We start from the raw sequence: 22,066 nt of genomic DNA, 5'->3' as shown, positions 1-22,066 counted from the left end.
ACAAAGCAACATGACAGTAAGAAAATAAGGAAATACTCTTATTCATTCCTAAAAGGTCCACTATTTAAGATCCAATGGCGAGGCAGCAGATTTTTAAGAAATGGACAACTTCTCACTGTTCCCTTTCTAGGAACTACGGTGGCCTGTGCATACCAAGGAGGATTTTTTTTTAATTTTAGAGCAATTATATACAAACATTCTTATGGTTACCATATCCAATTTCTGCTAATGAACCCTATAACACTGGACCATTAATCCACCAAAGGTTTTGCTGACTGTGGAGAGACATTTGCATGCCTGTTTGTATTTATTTTTATTTTTATTTTATTTTATTTTATTTTATTTTAATTAACCTTAATTTAACCAGATAGAACCCATTGAGATCACATGTCACAGTTAATATTAGACGTTTAGGAGACAGGTTACAAACAATAATTTTAAAAGCAAATTTTGAGACCAAAAGCAATGATGAAACAGTGTATATACGGTTTGCTTACATTAATTGTATTACATTGATGTGAATTGTACACTGTACATGCATCATATGGTCACTGTCCTAAATTCCTTTAGTCTATTTTATTATAATGTTTGTTTCTTCTAAGTTTTTTGCTATGGACACGCCTTTGTTTCTGTGGAGTTTGACTCTAAGTAAACTGCAGATCAGCTACCTGCAGACAGACAGAGCGAGACAGAGGCACAGTCACGTGACCAGTCAGCTGGTCTTCAGCACATCCGCCTGACCCACTACTGTTTACAAATCAGCAGAGAGAACTACACTGCAGAATGAGGAGTCCTGCGTGAACTGAACAGGTACCTAAAAAGAACACATCGACACCCCGGTACTGTTGACGGGACAGTCTGCACCACCTGTCACCGCTTGGTCCAGCTGCGTATCACACTCTGTCTCGTGAGTGTTTTTTTGTTTTTTTTTTACAGCAGTTGCGCGCGTGAATCGGAAGTAACGACAGGCCCGTCCGTAGCTAACACTCAGGCTAACTTTAGCTTACCTGATTCGTTAGTCGTATCCAGTCTTCATACCGACGCGTGCGACTCGTAACTCTGAGTTTTATTTAGGTAGTTTGGACTTCGTGGACGTTATTTACTAACTGACATGGGACACAATAGGGTAAACTGAGCTGTTTGTCTGGCGTTGTGCCCTGACTGCGTCGATAATCCTCGCCTTCCTGTCATTCGTGATGCACCACACTTGTTATTGCCAGTGCTGGTTATGATTTATAATGGGCAACCGTAGACTTTAGCAGTGGTTTTGCTAGTACAGTGTGTCCTCTACCCGTTGTGACACCTTCCTGTCCGACAGATGCAATAATGTGGGTAAAGGAGTGCAGAGGGTTGGTAATATGGACGATTTCTTTTTTCCACTATCAGGATAATTGTGGCATTTGTCTGTGGAGTTCATTAAAACACAGTCCTAGTGATTTATTTTGAAGTTGCAGTAGGGGGGACTTTCCAGGCCTCAAAACTCCAACCCCAATATATTTCATAACATTAATCTGTCTTCCTCTGTATTTGTATGCTTTCAGCAACAGATATATTCACACTAACCTCAGCATGTGTCCCTGTAGCATATAGATAATGTCATGGTTTGTGTTTATGCTTTTATAATTTGTACGTTTACTGTCACAGCTTCCTGACCACTCCAGCTTCTTCCCAAAGTGCAATAACATGCAGATTAACTGTACAAATTTTGCTTATGTATATATGTTTGTATGGACAGAGCCTTAAGTCTATCACGAGACTGTGTTTTACAACTATCACAAAAAATATATGTCGAGGTTACGTGTGCAACTGTTGACAAGCCAGTGATACCAGTGAACTTTGAATCAGGACGTGGTACAATAGCCTATTTTATAGCATTTTATACAAATATGATTGAAATGAAAGCTAACCCCCAAAAAACAGCACATGCCTTAAAGTAGAATGTTGTAGCTCTTTTTGTGACAACGACCCGAAAACCAGAAGTAACAATGCAGGTGATGCAGAACTGCTCAGGCTTTGGCAGAGGTGACCTTCACCCTGTTGTAAATTGATGTACTGCTGCATCAAAATATTAGAGCTGCAACTAACGATTATTTTCATAATTGACTAATCTGTCGATTATTTTCTCGATTAATCGTTTGGTCCATAAAGTATCAGAAAACCTTAAAAAATGTTGATTGGTGTTTGTCAGACCTGGAAATGATGAGGTTCTCAAATGTCTTGTTTTGTCCACAAACCAAAATGATTGACTTTTAATGATTTCTTTGTTATCCAGAGCAAAGAAATTAAGAAATATTCACATTTAAGAAGCCTAAACAATCAGAAATCTTATTTTAAACATGAAAAAAGCTTCAAACTGATTAATCGATTATCAAAATAGTTGTCGATTCATTTAGTAATTGATTAATAATCTATTCATCGTTTCAGCTCTAATCAAAATAGATTTGGAGATAGTAGATTTGTAGGTTGAAATCCTACATTGTGTCGCTTTTATAACTTCAAGCTTTCATTAAATGTCCACAAATACAGATGAATATTTGTGCACATTTTCTGAAAGCTTAAGATGTGCTGATGTTACTATTTTTCTTAAAAAAATATATTACTTATGTTACAAAAACAGGTTTTAAGGATCCATATGAGCATTTTAAAGTAAAAGTAAGAATCTTTATTAAATAGGATTATTATAAATTGTAAAAATCCTGGAATAACTGAAAAGACGTGGCTCCCCTTTTTTGGTATTTAAAAATAAATCTTTAAGACTGAATGTTCATCACCTTTTTCAAGGCATGCGCATGAAATATGAATGATTTTCCCCTTTCATGCTTATCTGCATCATTGAAATTCACCACAGTCGACTTGCGCGATAAAAGCAAATCTTGTCCCATCCCAACTTAAAAAGGGATACATTTACAGCTGCAATCGCAGTAAGAGGAAATACGTTAGAGGTCAGAGCTGTGGTTATTCTGAATCAAGTTGTTAATCTTGCTGAAGGAGACGGTGTGTTTCTGGAAATGGCAGAGGCTTACTGGAAGTTAAAATGTCTCTTCATTGTTCTTCTTTCACTGCAGGCATTTCCAACCATTTTAGCTTGTGACCTGTTAAAAGTAGAACTACCTCCACCCATCAGTACAAGGCAAAATAATAAGTGAGTTCTCAGCAGCTCCATATTGCATTGTGAGCCCCCAGGGGTTGATATCATTAATTCACAAGCTAATATTAGAGGACAAATATTTCACTCTTGAGATTTATCTTGTGACTCACATGTCCTCACCCCCAAAGTTGTGAAGCACTGCTCATGCTCTTGTGCACAGATGGATGTCTGTCATTTACAGTTCTAGTCAAGTGTTTGCTAAGTGAATCAGTCAAGACCCAGCAACTTCACGGTGTTTTGCCAAAGTTAAGGTCATACTAACCGTGTTCTCAACCTCTTGTGAAGCATGTGACTGTGGAGGCTCCTGGGTTCTTACTGTGTGCTGAAGTAGAGGCATGTGAGTTTGTTTATCTGGGGTGTTTTTACTTTGACTAAATGGCAATCTGCCGCTTGCGGCTGTAGCTGCAAGTGAAGGCTCCTCTCATCTATCGGTTGTTGGATCCTATTTGAATCCTCATCCTCTAAAGAGCCTTTGTGCCATTTCCTTTTTGGTAGTTCTGTTTTGCGTTAGATCACTCTGGGTATAGTGAAGTGGAAATAAAGGTTCACATGATGGCTGTTATTAATAGTGAATTCTTAAAAGTCTTGACTTGTTTTGAACAGTAATGGAAAGCAAAACATTAAATAGAACTGACTAGTCTGAGTTTAGTTTCACAATTGTTTGAATAGGAATTAGTTATTTGTGCACACACACTAACTAGTGATTTTGAGTTTGACCTCTACATTTAACCCATCGTTCTTACACACCAGTAGTGAATACACAAGTAGGGTGCAGGAGCAGCAGGCAGTACTTATATGGGTGCCCGGCTTCTGATTGGATTAAAGTTGTGGGTTACACAGAAAAGTTTCTTCTAGATTCAGTTGAAGATGCCTGAGACTCATTAGATCAGTTGTTATGGCTGTTGAAAATGAAACCATACATATTGCATATTTTCACTAGGGATTATCTGTCAAATATTTGTATTTCTAGTTGAGAAAAGAAAAGCAAATTCAAGATGCATTTAAGAAACCTTGTACATTTCATCACTTCTGCAAACACATGAATACAGAAGAAGATTAGGGCTATGTGTGAACATATATAAAAAGAAAAAGCCAGAATTCTGAGTTTAAAGTCAGATTTCTGGCTTGAAATCTGACTTTAATCTCAGAATTCTTATTTATTTATTTATTTTTGTTTCCTTTTTTGTGTGCTCTGGTAATTTATGAACACTAAATTAGGTGGTCATTGGATAAGAAAGAAAAAGACAATCAATGCAATCATTAATTGAACATTGTTAAGTACATATAGTCACCTTAAGTGATCAATTTATAGAATATTCATGCACATCCTTAATTTTAACTAAACTATTATAAATTGATTGCAGCTTTAAGGTCGATTCCTAAGAGTGAGGCCATGACTTGACACTGATACACTTTCAAAGTGCTGTACACAATCCAGAATTATTGACATTTTTCCCTTTGAAAGCACATTTGAGGCATTCATTTTAAAACGAAAAATGGTTGAGGAGCGTTCATGTTTTTGGATTTAGCTGCATGGATTGATGGTTGTAAATCCCAGGAACACATACAGAACAGATGGACACAGTGTTATTTGTCTGCTGATTTATTTATGCATTTCATTATGTATTGATTTGATTATTTCATGAAAGATTCGTGATTTGAATTATTGAGGTGTCTCCAGGTGCTGTGCAGTAAATTATGCAGAAGCTAATTTGCCTTGATTATTGTGTGCTGTGGAAAAGTTAGGATGTCATTCCACGTTTGACTCCGGGAGGAAGTAATAAAGGCAACAGAAGGCCAAGAGAAGACTTGCTTGAGGCAAGACTGTGCTAAAAACATGGCGAGGCCTCAAGTCTTTTACCCACATTGTCTTTCAGCGTTCATAAAAATTCAAAGGACAGATCTCCTCTAAGCAAACTGAGTAATCAGAATGTTTACAATGCCATTTCCTTTTTGAAAAGGGAGGGGGGACTTTGATGTTAGGGAAAAGAGTCTTCCCATTTTTGTCAAATCATATCATTTGTCACTAAATGTGTAAGGTAAACAGACTACTTTCAGATTTGTAGTCTCTCAGGAGACTATTATGACTATTCAAGCTATTTTTGGATGTTCAAATTAAGACGGATTCCTTTGTTTTTCCTTACAGTTGTGGATTATTTCTGATTATTTAATGGTGTGGCGTTTTGTGTGAGGGGAAACGAGGAAAACCACACTGACTTAAGGGAGAGCATTAGTCTTTGAGGGGAACAGATGTTTCCAAAGAAAACAGGCACATACATTATTCATATGAAATAATTTCTATTTTGATGGCATGTGCAGCTGATTTATGGAGCGTTGATCCATTCACATGGTTAATAGGTTTAAGAGACGCCTTTGTTGTGTTATTTTCACAACTTGTAATCGCCGTTCCCTTGGCTTGTGTGTTAGGCTAGCTATTGTCATGAACAGTGGAATAATCCCAAGCCAGATAAAGGATGGAGGCAGAACTAGTAAACGGGAATTGTTTTGCAGAGAGAGTCCTCAGCAATTGTTTGCAGGAAGGACCCGGCTCAGAATTTCCCCGGTGATGTTGTGATCGTGATGAATAACAGAGACCTTCAGATAACGGTGGATTTATTACCGGAACCGTGCTTTGTTTTGTTGTTCAATTGGATATTCATTATCATGGATAATTCATTAGAAATCATTATAATTTGTCACGTATACCTCTAACAGTTATACTTCTAAAGTTTCTTTGGTGTAATGTAAATCTAAAGGCCTGCAATAATGTGTCCAATTCATTTTCATCATGATGTTTTCTCAGAGAAGTAAATGTGTCGTCTTCATATATGTCTTGTAAGATACTTTTTACTTTGACAGTTAAAAAAAAAAAAAACTGAGCAAATCATTAATTTGGAGAATCTTAAACCACATGATTGTGTGTGGAAAAAGACAGAGCAGTCGATAAAACCTGTCAATCAACAAACTGATTTCATCAACTGACTCTTTCGGGGTCTATATTTGGATTTCTTACAGACGACAGTGACGTCTAACTGTCAAAACAATTGTAAACAAGCAATTTGTCATATTATTAGAAGTCCTGTTTGTTGACCGGGTTCACTGCTGTGGAGTTTGGACTCATTGGTTGGTTTAACGTTCTGTTGGATGCCATTGGTTTTTAAAACTGAGAAATGAAGAAATTGAACATTTGCTACATTATGAGGAGAAAATGTCAATAGTTCCTTAGCTCATGCATTTCCAGTTACACTGTACTGTTTGTGTTATGTGAAGACACGTCTATCGGCATCAGAATATTTAACTAATGCGCTCATTTGCCTGCTTAATGACCTAATTAGCATGACTACTTGCGTTTAACACATCACAGCAAGGATTGTGTAGCATCAGTCAGCTCGACTGCTTCTTGTTTATTGAAGCCATTATTCGAGGACTATATTCAGTGTCTGTGTTTTATTTGATGCCGTTAAGTTCTGTTAACGGCATTTGAGTAAACTGTCGGCACATCGTAAAAAGTTACCAAAAGTTTAACCGAAGTCCGTTGTAAATCATTCATTTACTAGTCACTCAGTCAGTCACTCTGATGTTTGTTATCATGTGTAGAATTTGATGTCAAAATGGTGGATTTACCATCTACTATCTACTTTATTCTAGAACTACAACCGTTTTTCTCCTCCTGACTCATAACAGGAAGTATTTTACCCTGTTAGACCATTGGGGTTTTTTTTCCCACCAAACTTACTTTCATTGTTTCTTCTTCTTGCAGTGTCATCGTTTTCTTTTGAGTCTTGGCTGTGGAGAATCACAAGGCTGTGAGAGTAAGTGCCTGGGATAACAGTTAAACCACAGATAACCGCACCACTCAATGGAAAGGTCAGAGATCAGCTAAAGAACAGCACTCTTACACAAGAGGACTTTAACAGGGAGTCTCTGATTTGACTGAAGGTTTTTTTGACTAATCTGAGATGAGATTTCAGAAGTGACACAAATCAAGTCATTTGGTTACCTGTTTATTTTTTCCCCCTATTTTTTCATTAACCTGCGTTTCAATAATGGTTTATTTCTCTCTTTTTGTACATCTCACTGCCAAGGTCGGGCTGGCTGGTGGCCATGCAGCATCCTAATTTTGAGACTCGCCACCCGCTCCAGACAGATGAGCAGCAGGAGACAGGGTTTGACCCACTACAAAATTTCAACAAGAACCGCAGCAGTATGTCACCTTTCATTATTGACATTTCACAGGATTTAACAAGGTTATTTTCTGTGAGGAGCTTCATTCACAAAGTAAAGGACGGATGAAATTCTCTGCAGGTGGAGGTTAAAGCTCACAGAAGAAAATACTCAAACACTTTTTGAGTATTTTCTATTTGTGAACACTTAAGCCTAACGCAGTATAAAAAGACTTTCACAATAGGTTTGAAGTATGCGATAAGTCATGACATTTTGTGAACTGAATGGTGAGATGTGAGTGTTGGCTTGCAATGCCCCGGGGTTGAGGTGTATTTATGTTTCCGCGTGAGAGAGATAATTTTGTGGGCTGACATGTTGTGTAACTCATGAATATTCATACGGAGTGTCCCTGTGGAACGGTCTCCTCCTCGAACTAATGTTGATAGACAGCTCTCTGACTTAAAAGTGTGTTCACCTGCAGGCCAAATTAGACTTAGATTACCACCAATAATGACAAAAGAGAACCACTCTCTTCAGTCACTCTTCCTGCTTGTGGCTCTTTTGCATGTTCTGCATGGCATGACAACTACGCTCCAAAAATAAACGATGGGTCATTAGAAGGCAGTACACAGGTCGATTCTTACTATGGCAATTGTCAAAGGTTGTTTTTTTTTCATGATCCTGTGTCTGTTTTAACAGGAGGATCTCTTGACAGCAGTTACTCACAATCGCAGTCAACCTTTCTGTCGTACAGGTGAGTGCTTTGTTGTATTTTCCTGTCTGAGTGCACCACAAACTCTTGGCCCAACTCAAATCTCAGCCTGACGGTTTACTGCTGGATGATGCATTAGATGCGATACTGTGGCCAATTTGAGTTGAGAAGCTCATAAATCTCCTGGTCCTCTGCCTCTCCTCTCCTGCACAGGAAAGAATGGGACGACTTGTTCCTCAACAGTAATTACCTGGCCAGGATCCGGCAGGCAGGCATCAGCGGTCGACTGAGGAGCAGCCGCTTTCGGAGCGTATGCTGGAAGGTAACTGCCAATTGGATCAAGCAGTCCCATTGAGTTTGATTAAAAGGGCTTTGCCAATTTCCCTGCCTCAGAAAAGACGGCATTCCTGGCAGCTTGAAGACATTTTTTGGGAGGAAACAGCAGCTGAGAGTTTAGTTTAGAAAGTGTCAATTTTCTGCATGTTTGTCACTTCTCAGCGACATTAAATACAGAAATCCTGTGAAATGACTTGTGCGTGTGCCGTTTGCCTGCAGTTGTACCTGGAGGCTCTTCCTGAAGATAAAGGGCAGTGGATCAACAAGACCAATCAGCTCCGAGCCCAGTATGAAAAGATCAAAGAGATGGTGAGAGCGCCACTCTGTGGCCAGCACTGTTGGCGTCATGAGAAAATTCATTATCCTTTGCTTTGTTGTGATTTTGTGAGTCATTGTTGTGTATGTAATTACCTGAATTGTCTTTGTAGATGTGATGTTCAAGTGTGAATTTGGATTTTTATTGAATTTAGAATGTTTTTAACATAAGTAAGTCACTACATACAGCAAAACAGAAAATTGATGTCCTTCTATTCTGCCACACTTCAGGAAAATAAGGTCACAGTATGGTCCTGCCCTTGACAAATGAAATGTGATCACTGCTATGTGCTTTAATTAAAAGCAGCACACTCTGCTTTTTTCTTTGTGTGCGTGTGTCTCAGCACATCACCAACCCTCGCAATGCTGCAGGCCAGCAGGACCTGATGGTCAACAACCCACTGTCCCAGGATGAGGGGGTACGTGTTTGTGTTTGTGTTTTTGTCTTCATCTTTGTATTTGTCCATCAGTTGTTTTATTTTTCGGTAAAGTATTGTCTTTATTATTCACTTCAGATTCTGAGCCATTACATTGAAGGTGACATAGACCGGAAGCTCCAATTAACGCTGCGTTTTTGTGTGTATCTGCGTCATTACCTCGTTTATGAAACCCTAAAGTTTCAGAACAAACAGTTCAGCCACTGCTGAGAAAATAGTGTTGTATTGTTTTCCTGGGCTCTGCGAAGCGGATCGACACTTCCTTAATTTGATGTCGTCATCAGAAATCCTCACCACCGTAGCGCCTCCCGGTGCGGGCACTAGTCCGGGCACATCCGGTTGCGTACATTCAACCGCAGAAGAAGAAGAAGAACTACTCTCGTTGTAGCTGCTGAGATGCAGAGCATCCACTGTGCCAGAGGGGGAGCTGTGTATCTGAGTGCTGGCCTATCTATTACGTCACTTCCAGGTACCTGGCCAATCACAGGACAGTAGGAAAGCTCTCGTTGGCTGGCCAATCACAGCAACTGTTTGGTCTGAAACAGCGCGGCTGACGAGAGCGTCAGTGAGGAGATATTTTGATCGGCTCGTTTGCAGCGATTAGGAGGTTTTTAATCATGAAAACAAGTTAATATATGTAAGTAGACCTCCATAACTAACATATATGTGTGATACAAGCATTCTATGTCGCCTTTAATTATACAAACTAACTTTTTCAGTGATGATAAAGCCAATAGAATTGATGTTGGTGTTAATAATGAATAAATCATACATTCTTTTTTTTATTTTTGATGGCTTGGATTTGGACAGCTAAACTTACAAAACAGAGAGAAAGAGAATTATATTCTCATTCTGATTCTTCTAAATTGCTCATTTAAGTTAACTTTAAAAGAAGAGTAAAGGATAAAGTTTGTTTGGTTTCTGATTTTAACTCTCTTATCTTTTCCTCTTCCTTCCAGAGCCTGTGGAACAAGTTCTTCCAGGATAAAGAGCTGAAGGGAATGGTTAAACAGGATGTGTTAAGAACGTGAGTATTATTGTATTTCTTATCATTTAGTTGTTTTCAGCTGTCGGCGTGATTTTAACCATTTCACCATCTCCTTAAGGTTTCCTGAGATACGTTACTTCCAGGATGAGGACGTGAGGACTAAGCTGACGGACATTCTCTTCTGTTATGCCCGAGAAAATGAACAGTTACTGTATAAACAGGTATGAACGCAATCCCGCCAAAAACACTTCCACAAACCTTGAATGTAAAAGTTTGAATAATCCTTTAATCCACATGGGTGGTGATAGTTTATATATATATGTGTGTGAGAGGTTTGTGAGTTCAGTCAAAAGGACAAAACGCCTTTGTCACCTAATCATTATCAGTGTCTGTAACAGGTGCCAGTGAATGAAATGTCGGCAAGTACAGCATCATTTAACAAACTGGAAGTGACATATGGCCAGGCAGTGGCAAACAATATCTAATTCAACCTGCCAACGTGGATTAGATACCTCGTGCATCAGCATTAAAGAAAGACTGACTGAAAATGAACCATATTTCTTCATCTCCCGCTGGCTTCTCGCGCCTCATGCTGCCCCTGCCTCTGTTTCCTCCTGTACGTCTGCAGGGGATGCACGAGTTGCTCGCTCCCATAGTGTTCGTGCTGCACTGTGACCATCAAGCCTTCCAGCATGCTAGTGAGACGGCCAGCCCCAGGTCAGTTTCTCACGGCCACCAAACTGGAACCCTCGCCTGTTTGTAAACACACTCAGACCGTCCCACTGCTTCAATAGTTTGCGCTTCAGTCAAAATGTCTCTGAGTTCGTGTGGAGAAACATCAATCTAATGTTTCCTTTTCTCTGCAGTGAGGAGATGAAGTGTCTGTTGGATCCAGTTTACCTTGAGCATGATGCCTAGTGAGTATTGTGCTAAGTTCAGATAGCTAATCTGTCTTTTTCCTCACTACTTTGTATTCTTATTATTTGGTCTCATCATTGACACGCAAACTCTCTCTCCATTCTCCTTTTAGTGCCATGTTCTCACTGCTAATGGAGACGGCCGAGCCGTGGTTCTCCAGCTTTGAGAGAGAAGTGAGGAAGGTCAGTTCAGTCTGAACAGCAGCCGCTGTTTCACATTGAAATTGCTGTCAGTTTTGCATCGCTACACAATAACAGTTGATTGCTGAATCATGGAAGACATGGTGACATTATACTTAAAAAGGTTGTTAATGCTTATTTCTTAAAGATGCAACCCCCTGGTTGCTTCGAAGACAACTGTGGTTACCATAGTAACAGCCAGTGCAGTTTGACAGTACAGCAAACATTAAAAATGTGTCAAGTAGCAGCTTCAACTTCTTCCTCTACTCTTGCCTGCAATAAATCTGACATATTTGCCATATTTTCTGTGATGGATACATTTGGTTTCAAAAGCATGTGTTTTTTTTAAGTTTAATTAGAACTAATGGCGTTAGTAAATGTTTGCTTAGGTCATTAGTAAGTGTAAATACATTGTGTTGCTATTGCAACGAAATACTGACCATAAAAAGTATCATAAAGGAATTTGATTTCATAAATATCTTCATGATAATGTGCGGTTAACTTTCTGTAAAGAAACTGTCCCTATTGCGTTTTCAGTAAGTTGTAATCAAATGCTGCAGCTGCTCCAAATTTAACTCTATAAACGAGACTCTATGCTAATTGCATATTGATGTTCTCCCCAAAGGGAAAGGAAGAGATGCTGACCAGCATCCCATTTGCTCGGCCTCAGGATTCGGGGCCATCTGTCGCCATAGTGGCCAAAGTCAACCGCATCCAGGACCAGCTGGTGAAGAAACACGACGTGGAACTGCACATGCACCTCAACCGACTGGAGATTGCACCACAGATCTACGGCATGTCAGTATCCACAGATCTTCTTCTCTATACCGGTTTCTTTTCTTGTCCCTCAACTGTACACAAACACGCTCCTCTTCTGTCTTCATGTCCATTAGCCGGTGGGTACGTCTGCTGTTTGGTCGCGAGTTTCCGCTCCAGGACTTGCTGGTGGTTTGGGATGCTCTGTTTGCCGACAGCATCACTCTGGACCTGGTGGACTACGTCTTTGTGGCCATGCTGCTCTACATCCGAGATGCTCGTATGATCCCTTTCTTACTGAAATAATTCCACGAAGCCTTTTGTTTTCTTTGTACTGGCATACAACCTCATAAGAAACAGATTACTAGAAGATAAATTATATCAGATGGAGTAATGTTACTTAATATTCTTTCATACATACTGTACATACAGTCATCTTTTTTGTAAGAAAGTGGATCCCACGTCTGCACTTTCTACTACCTAAGAATACTTTTGAGAGAAAAACTTCAATACATGTACCAGGTTGCCGGGATTGAACACAAAACAAAATCTGCAGGGTTTTAGAGCTGCTCTGTGTCCTTGAAACAAAAGAGGAAGACATTTGTCAGAAAGATGCCCCTCGGAAGGTTCCTCTGAAGGCTGTAGTGCTACAATGATGGAACAAGTCATTTTATGATCCAGGTGATAAAACAGTATTTCAGTGCAAAGTTTTTCTCCAAACTGCTATAATGTGTCCTGCCTATTTTTTCAAGACACAGTGCTGTCAGACCTGGATCAGCGTAGTTTACAATATTAATTCAAGAATCTGTCACAATCCGACACAGTTCAATTGCACCATACTTCATTTGGTACACAGTAATCATTTTATATGTGGGTTTTTTTCCGAATGAAAATGAGATGATATCGCGAATCATATCGCAATTAGATATTTATTCAAAAATCGTTCAGCCCTAGATGTCAGCATACTAATGCTGCATTTGTGTACTTTCCCATTTCAGTCATTGCAAGTAACTTCCAGACCTGCCTTGGCCTGCTAATGCACTACCCTCCATTAGGAGACATCAACGCTCTGCTTCAAAAGGCTCTCTTCCTCCGAGATCCTAAAGTAAGTAGCCGCGCTCACATAATCAATTCAAAAAGTGGCTTTGACTTAATGTCCACAAATCCTTTTGTTTAGTAACATTGTTTGTGTTTGTTACTTCTCTTTTCTCTGAATGTTGCAGCATTTATACTGCAAGTACTTTCACTATGCCTAAGCAGCCAGATGATAAAATGAAGAAGTGGGAGGAAGAAATGTTGCAAAAAAAAGGAAATGAATATAAACATTGAACTGGTGCATGACTTTGGACTCGTTATGCTTAACAAACACTTAAAGAAAGTGCGAGTGTGTGAGTGGGCTGGAACCCACATAGCTTACACCAACAAGTTAAAATCTGCAGCAGATAGTTCCTAACATTTCAGTGGTTTTCACAGTAAATTAATGAACAAGAAAATCTTTGTCTTGTCTCTGAACTGGGCAGGCCGCACAATGTGGGAGAGGCAGTGGAAGTGGCTAGTGAAGCAATATACCTGTTGCATTTTTTTACCAAAATCTCTTGCATTTCTTATCCCAAAAACGTCAAAGTCGTCAAAGCACACACTGGTGCTCTCAGTAAGTCACCTGCAGAGTTTAAGCCTGTCAAGCAAACCATGGGACAGTTATGCAAATAATAGACGGACCGAAGTTCCTTGCATTTATAGATGGATTACTCAAAAACTACAAGACAGATTTCCATTAAATCTTGTGGGTGGGCGTGGCCTGACCCAGAGAAGAACCCTTACAGTTGTGAAGAGTGAATCTAATAAAAGGGACTTTTAATGTGCTGTCTCACCACCATTTATGTTACATTGTTGTCAATGAAAACATGGTGGCTCATACAGTAGATGTAGGAAGCTGGAAGCTTGTTTAAGGTTTTTGTGCACATCTAAGATCTTTCTTCAGGTCTGACTGCACTCGGACCAACTGGTCTTATGACATGGATGCATGAGAAACACAACTAGATGCTGATATGGCAGTAGCTTCCAGCTTTGTTAGTGTGAAACAAATACTAAGTTTGCAGCTTTATTTCTGAACAAAAAACAAATAGGATATAGGATATTATAACAAATATTGATTGTTGCTAAGGATCACATGTTCTGTCTCACTCCTGTTTCATCTTCACTTTCTTTTGTGCTCTCACACAAGACTCATTTCATCAGATATTCATGTCAAGATGTATGTCATACTCAATGTTACTGGTTCTTCGACCTGAGCAAGACTCACTGCAAACTATCCTCTGTTCCTACTCCAAATCCACTGACACATAAGCCCGAAACACCTCATTCATGTCCACTACTTTCCTTACACACATGGACAAAATTGTTGGTACCCTTCGGTTAATGAAAGAAAAACTCACAATGGTCACAGAAATAATTTGAAACTGACAAAAGTAATAATAAATAAAAATTCTATGAAATTTAACCAATGAAAGTCAGACATTGCTTTTCAACCATGCTTCAACAGAATTATTTAAAAAAATAAACTCATGAAACAGGCCTGGAGAAAAAAAATGATGGTACCCTTAACTTAATATTTTGTTGCACAACCTTTTGAGGCAATCACTTTCATTGTCATTGGGACTTCTGCACCTCTCAGCAGGTATTTTGGCCCACTCCTCATGAGCAAACTGCTCCAGTTGTCTCAGGTTTGAAAGGTGCCTTTCCCAGACAACATGTTTCAGCTCCTTCCAAAGATGCTCAATAGGATTTAGGTCAGGGCTCATAGAAGGCCGCTTTAGAATAGTCCAGTGTTTTCCTCTTAGCCATTCTTGGGTGTTTTTAGCTGTGTGTTTTGGGTCATTGTCCTGTTGCAAGACCCATGACCTGCGACTGAGACCAAGCTTTCTGCCACTGGCCAACACATTTCTCTCTAGAATCCCTTGATAGTCTTGAGATTTCATTGTACCCTGCACGGATTCAAGAGACCCTGTGCCAGATGCAGCAAAGCAGCCCCAGAACATAACAGAGCCTCCTCCCTGTTTCACAATAGGGACAGTGATCTTTTCTTGATATGCTTCATTTTTCCGTCTGTAAACATAGACCTGATGTGCCTTGGCAAAAAGTTCCATTTTTGTCTCATCTGTCCATAAGACATTCTCCTAGAAGCTTTGTGGCTTGTCAACATGTAGTTTGGCAAATTCCAGTCTGGCTTTTTTATGATTTGTTGTCAACAATGGTGTCCTCCTTGGTCGTCTCCCATTAAGTCCACTTTGGCTCAAACAACAACGGATGGTGCGATCTGACACTGATGTACCTTGAGCTTGAAGTTCACCTTTAATCTCTTTAGAAGTTTTTCTGGCCTCTTTTGTTACCATTCGTATTATCCATCTCTTTGATTTGTCATCAATTTTCCTCCTGCAGCCACGTCTAGGGAGGTTGGCTACAGTCCCATGGATCTTAAATTTCTGAATAATATGTGCAACTGTAGTCACAGGAACATCAAGCTGCTTGGAGATGGTCTTAAAACCTTTACCTTTAACATGCTTGTCTATAATTTTCTTTCTAATCTCCTGAGACCACTCTTTCCTTCGCTTTCTCTGGTCCATGTTGAGTGTGGTACACACCATGTCACCAAACAGCACAGTAGCCCTATATATAGGCCCACTGACTGATTACAAGATTGTAGACACCTGTGATGCTAATTAGTGGACACACCTTGAATTAACATGTCCCTTTAGTCACATTATTTTCAGTCTTTTCTAGGGGTACCATTATTTTTGTCCAGGCCTGTTTCATGAGTTAATTTTTTTTAAATAATTCTGTTGAAGCACGGTTGAAAGGCAATGTCAGACTTTCATTGGTTAAATTTCATAGGATTTTTATTTATTATTACTTTTGTCAGATTCAAGTTATTTCTGTGACCATTGTGAGTTTTTCTTGTGTAGATGACACTCTAGAAAGGTGCTGAGATGAACGAGCAGTATGCTGTGTCTCAATTAGTGTGTCATTGTCTGGCTGTGAATGACAATGACACAGCACAGGTGTTAAGGTTGACGGTTCACTGTGTTGTCATGGACAGCAGCTGGTGTATTTGACACAAAAAAGTAATTCATTTGTTGTTTGTATTGTAGAACAACCCACGACCTGTGAACTACCAGTTTCAGCAGAACCTGGATTACTATAAAACAAGGGGAGCTGACCTGATGAACAAGACACGGTAAAAAAATAATAATATAACTAAAAGATATAAAAAAAGTACCGATGTGTTTATCGAAAACTCAAGAATATTGTCTACCATCCAGGTCAGAGTGGAATAATTAGAAATATAGCTTTAAAATATGCGAAAATGTTGGGGCCTGTGTGTTCTCCACTGTCCGACCATGTGTTTTTAAATGAAACATTAACACTAAAGCCAACACTTCCTGGCTCCTTTTTATTCTCATGCTCTGTTTGGTTTAATGGCTTAATGAGTCAATACATAACTATTTACTGTATATGGCAGCAGTTGCAAGTACATCAGAACACATTCAGAGTGAGTGCAAAAACGATTAATAAGCATGTTGTTCATATTCTTAAACCCTAAAATTGTGTGTTTACGACATAACTTTAACCATTCACTTAACTTGGAACTATTTCATTGCCTTCATCTGAAATAAAAACATTTTTTGTTTTTCTCCAGCTCCACTTCCGGAACAAAAGCAGCTCCCCTCAACATCAACAAGGTTTCCAGCAGCCTGCTGAGCTTCGGCAGGAAGCTCATCGCTCCAGCCATATTAGGTGGGTCTGGCGGCGTCTCGCCAATCAACAGCGAGGTGCACTCCTCCTCCTCCTCCCCATCTACGTCCCCTGCCTCGGCCCCTGTGCCCACCCTGCCTCACCCGCTGGCGGAGCCGCCATCAGGACATGCTCCGGTCCAGAGCCACACACAGAATCAGCACTATCGCCTCCTCAAGTCTGAGAGCATGCCTGTCCACCTCAGCAAAGGTGAGTGAAAGGACGCTCACAGGAAGGAAATGGTTTTCAGCTTTTTGTAGAGTAACGTCCAGATGACCAGCTACTTATCTCTTCATTAGGATTGGCAGTTGTGTAGCTGGTAAATTAGCTGCATGTTCATGTTAACCAAGTCTGTTTTTTTACATGAATTCTGCCATGTTTGCATCAGCAGGGAGATAAGTGTCACCCAAACAAGCGCTCTCTTTTCTCCGTCTTTCAAGATCACGATTTATAACATACCTGGTTTGCACTGACTCTACTAATTGAGACGCAGCATATTGCTCGTATATCGTCCTAAAGAAAATGTTAAAATGCTTCATAGTCGACATCTCATTATGTTTTTGACGTCTTTATAATTGTGCGCCTCCAGTTCAGCTTCAGCTTTGACTCTCCTTTGTGTTAGATACAGTTTCAGGTGGAGTGTCTCAGTCTCAGGTCTCTCTCTCAGCCCAGACTCACACTGACACACAAGGTAACCGCTGCCATGACAACTGTCTGTGATGACACCCCCTCCACCCCAACCCCCTCATTCGTCGATGTTTGTTTCACTGCCGTCTCACGTCTGCACGCAAACTTTGTCGTCCACTGTTTGGTCATTTCTTGTTGCTCTGTGATTCACTGTTAGTGAGGCATTATTTAAAAATAAAAATATACTTATAAAATCTACAGCACATGAGTACAGCTTGTGTTGCAATGCTGCAGGGTGACCAGCAGAGGGAGACAACAGCTCACCTCAGTGCAAATGCAACCAATAAGACCTCATGGATGTGATGTGATGTGATGTCTGTGGTCAGCAGTGTGTTGCTTTGAGCTTGCATGGCCTTGATGTCACAGTGGTTAAGTTTGCCATGTGTGTGTTTTTACACGTTTTAATTTACTTTTATACAGAAATTCAAAAACTGTGGTTTTACCTTGTTTCTCTATGGACTCAAAAATATGTATAGAGTTGTATATTTTTTTAAATGAATAATTATCACTTAAAATGTTAATTGCAAAAATGATTGTATAAATTAGTTGCTTGAATTTGCATTTAAATGAGGGATTAATCAACAGCATTCACAAAGCAGCAGCCAATCAGTGCTCCCACTGCTGCTCTGTGGGTTGGACTTTATTTAATGATTACGTTGTGTACTGCCTACACATTTTACATTCGTGAAATGGAAACTCTTTGGAAAAAAAATTGATTGCTTCTCTGTTTTATTAGAATATTCATGCGTCATTTAGAGACAGAATGAGAACACAGAATCAATCATTTAAAAATGTGTTTTCATTCTTATGTGACAATTTTTTAAATTCCGAATGAATGTGCATACTCATGCTGAAAGGGTTCAGATCATAGTTTTTACATCCTTACTTTTCGTCCCTCTCTCAGGACAAAGCTCCCGGACGGTCAGCTCGTCTCCCAGCATAGAAAGTCTCTCTGGTGGGAGGGGTCAGTCCACTGCCTCCCCGCCCCTTCCTCCCTCCAGAGGCAGTGATGTCGGCACTTCCTCTCCGCCCCTCTCTGCCACCAAGAAAGAGTCCTTCTTCCACATCACTCGCTCTCGCTCCCACAGCAAGACCATGGGCAAGAAGGAGACGGTGAGCGCTTCCCTTTTGTCAGACTGTCTCCACACTTTTATGTCTCTCTTACTCTGTCGGCCAGGCGTCCTCTCGCCGTCTCTTAAAGTTCGAACACTAATCTCTGCTCCGTGGGTATTTTTTATTCTTCTCTTTGCCCTTTGCTCCTCCTGTGTGATGCCCTCTAATCTGACACGTGTATGTGTTGTCATCAGGACGAGGAGCTGGAGGCCCAGGTGTCTTTCCTGCAGGGACAGATCAACGACCTGGAGGCCATGAGCAAATACTGTGCTAAGATGATGAACACACACATCTGTGAGTAAGCCATTGTCTTCTACAGTCACTTAGGAACTAACTGTATGTATATTGACTATTTTGTCCATAATAGCCATGTTGTAACATCACATATAGTCATAATGTAGTTGATTATGTAGCTAATATATGTTTGAGGTAGTTTACGGTTCCAAAACACACACAGTTGTCAACATTTTGTATTCAAACAGTTCAGAGATGTTTTAATGTTGGATCAGAGGACAATTGTGTGCTTGATTACACATCTCATTAATTATGTATCCGCAGGTAAAATCCAGGAAGTAATTCTTCAGGAACACTTGGAGAAAGAGGACGAGGTCCTGGTGTCGTTAGCTGGACTCAAACAGGTGAGCGGCCTCTATGTGCACATGCATGCAGTCGCTGATTGTGATTGTTTTATTTTTTTTTATTATTTCATCGTCATTCTTTTGTTACATGTGCGCCTTCTCTGGTTCTCTGTTGCGGCTCAGATTAAAGACATTCTAAAGGGGGAGCTGCGCTTCAACCAAAGTCAGCTGGAGTCTGAGGAGAACGAGGAGATCACCATCGCTGATGATCACTACACCTCCGCGGCGGCAGCAGCAGCAGCAGCAGCAGCAGCAGCAGCAGCAGCTGAGGCCACTCTGACCATCAGTAATCACCACGGTGACCATAAACAGAGAGGAAACAGCCGGCAGACCAGGGACTCTGATCTGGACGGCAGCATTAGCACAGACGAGAAAGAAGAGGAGGAGCAGATCATGACCCCACCTGAGCAGCAGGTTAATATGCTTTGAAGTCAACATGATACTTGCATATTACGTATATTTTGTCCTTGAAATGTCACCTCAAAAGAGCCCTTCTTTCCAATACTGCTATTGGAGTTTAGTGGTCGCTAAACCCTCTAATCTCCTTTGAGGTTTTTGAAAGACTCAGCGTGTACTTTGGGAGTTATACTAATTGTCATCCAGTCAAGTACTGAATGACGCTTAGCTCCTTTTCACGCCTAATAGACGGCTAGACTTGGTACGATTGGGGGTTGCAACATTCAGCCGGTCCTAGTTTGCTTTCCCACTGCACTTTAGTGAAACGAACCAAACCTTTTGAATAATATACCCGTCGTGGCCTGAGGCCAATTACTCTACATGTGCATATGTGTTGGTTGTGTTTACCTACAATAAAAACATTAATAATACATGTTATGTTTAAGCCGCCTTTTCGACACTCAAGGACACAACGCCCTGCGAGACCAGAGTTTGCTTCTTTGGTGCGCATCACGGTCCATTCACACCTCCCCAAACGAAACAGACTTTCTGAGCAAACGAGCCAGGGTCGGATTAAGAAGGGCTGGTGTGAATGCGTCCTTCGCCAAACCTGAATCACCATCCAGATGACCTCATCTCCATTACAGCAATGAGCTTTTATTTCTCCAGTTTCTTCTTCCGCAGCAGCTCCCCAGCGTCACGCATCCTCACAAAAGTAACTCTCAGCTTCCTCTTCGGGTTAACACCACAGACATGCATGTAGGTGGTGTCTTATTCAACAGAGAGCTGCTGCTTACTGACCTTTGTCTCTGCGTTTGAGTCCAACGAGCGGCAGACAACGATGACACAGCCTTGATTTCTGCAGACAGCTTTCACTTATGTTCACCTCTTTTGTAGGTGGCGTCCTCTCTCGGCTCAGAGGGTAAAAACTGGGACGATTACATCCTTGTATCCCAGGATGGAGACCTGCAGGCTCCTGAGGGAGGAGGAAGAGGAATGGGAGGAGGAGAAGCAGGAGGAAGGGCTGCAGCTGAGCGAACCCCTCCAATTCGGCGAGCACGTGGCCTCGTGAGAATTGAACCCGAGGGTGCAGCCGTTACCTTTCACGACCCACTGATGGCTGGCGTCACCTCGGGCTCATCGAGCCCAGACGAGGGCTCCACCCACAGCAAAGACTCCGACTTCACCATCGTCAACCCTAATGACCTGTGAATAAACGAATCACCACCCTCCTCCTCCTCCTCCTCCTCCCCTTCCTCCTCTTAACCCTTTATCATGTCTCTCTCTGAGGGTGAGATGAAAGAAAACTGACTTGGGATCAGTGGGGGGAGGCTGCAGTATTTGGTGGAACACCCGCTGGAGCTGCTGTCGGCGAGAAAATTGCACATGTGAACGGTGACGCTTCGAGTCACAAATCCCTTTCACTCTGTCTCTTTAACTGTCCCCTGTGCTCCTTCAGTCCTGTCTGAGCTGATGCTTCTACGCCATCTCATCTGCCTAATGCTTGTCTCCCCATTAGTCCTGTCTCGTATTTACTTGTAGCGCACCGCTCCGCCAATAGAGGGTGCCACCGTACTGTTCTTCCCGTCACTACGATAACTGAGAAGCCGGAACTCAAACTGCATTTTACTGTCGGGGACCGGACTCCCTGTCCCTGAGCCTGCTGTACTGATTGAGAGAGTGATACTTGGTTTGTTTTGGATGCGGAGACCGGGCCACGCCTGTGTCTGTGTTATTTTGTCCGTCCATGTCCTCACAGAGGAGGCAGTCTTCTCTGACACTCAAACAAAAAAACCAAACCAGAATGGCGTCCTCCTGTCTGTCTTGTCATCGAGTGTAGCCTTCTCCTCCTCCTAAACCAGTGCCTCTGACCATTAATCATCTCTCAGCCAAACAAAACCTGACTCTGTGACCTTATTGTTGTTAGCTTTTTTATTATTATTATTATTCAGATTTCTTTTAAAACTATTTTAACCCATAGAAATGTAGTTTCCTGGATAAAATAGTAAAAATGATAGTAAGTCTGTTTTTTTTTTTTTGTTGTTTTTTTTCCCTTTTTGTTTTTAAAATGATTTGGAGGACGTTGTTGATTTTTAGTGTGATAACTGACTCTTCTCGTTTCTCACATTACAACTGAGATTGTTCTTGTGTCCTGTGGAAACCAGTATACAGCAGCACACACACACACACACAAAGAATGTCCCTCCATAGCTGCCATAACTCTAGACCAATAAAATGACATCGCTCTTGCTACACAAGGTTAATGTGTTTGTTTGCTTTTAAGATGTGATAAAAAAACACTTTACAATTTATTCAATTACAGCGGTCAAAGACTAGGGAACTGATTATGCCGAACGAAGTAAGAAAAAGAAACTTTTAGTCCTATGTTAACCCTTTAACACCAAAGTCAGGACCTTTCTTTTGCTTATTTTAACCGTAAAAGGGCCAGAAAATAAAAGTGCTTTTGCCCATTTTTCCAGAATGACTT

At 40.8% G+C, this 22,066-nt stretch overlaps 1 protein-coding gene across 6 annotated transcripts; it reads left to right on the top strand.

Annotated features, from left to right (window-relative positions):
• The first annotated feature begins 724 nt into the window (after positions 1-724).
• On the top strand, positions 725-21,836 carry tbc1d5 (TBC1 domain family, member 5). Of its 6 annotated transcripts, none has more exons than XM_058619412.1 (23): positions 725-810; positions 6,909-7,015; positions 7,234-7,352; positions 8,012-8,066; positions 8,238-8,346; positions 8,580-8,669; positions 9,020-9,094; positions 10,072-10,139; positions 10,219-10,321; positions 10,729-10,817; positions 10,967-11,017; positions 11,131-11,200; positions 11,823-11,995; positions 12,091-12,233; positions 12,952-13,058; positions 16,102-16,187; positions 16,650-16,954; positions 17,367-17,435; positions 18,336-18,544; positions 18,739-18,838; positions 19,103-19,182; positions 19,306-19,596; positions 20,476-21,836. In XM_058619412.1, the coding sequence occupies exons 2-23, from the start codon at positions 7,008-7,010 to the stop codon at positions 20,788-20,790; spliced, it is 2,715 nt and encodes a 904-aa protein (XP_058475395.1). In that variant the 5' UTR covers positions 725-810; positions 6,909-7,007; the 3' UTR covers positions 20,791-21,836. The 6 variants fall into 6 exon arrangements, with proteins under 6 accessions (XP_058475395.1, XP_058475398.1, XP_058475399.1 ...); XM_058619415.1 differs by having other exon boundaries at positions 730-810; positions 6,909-6,960; XM_058619416.1 differs by having other exon boundaries at positions 749-907; positions 6,909-6,960.
• The last annotated feature ends 230 nt before the right edge of the window (positions 21,837-22,066 follow it).

The sequence above is a fragment of the Solea solea genome, chromosome 20, assembly GCF_958295425.1.
Source record: "Solea solea chromosome 20, fSolSol10.1, whole genome shotgun sequence".
Taxonomy (NCBI): Eukaryota; Metazoa; Chordata; class Actinopteri; order Pleuronectiformes; family Soleidae; genus Solea; species Solea solea.
Note: the sequence above shows the minus strand (reverse complement) of the source record. Positions and strands in the feature narration are given on the sequence as shown.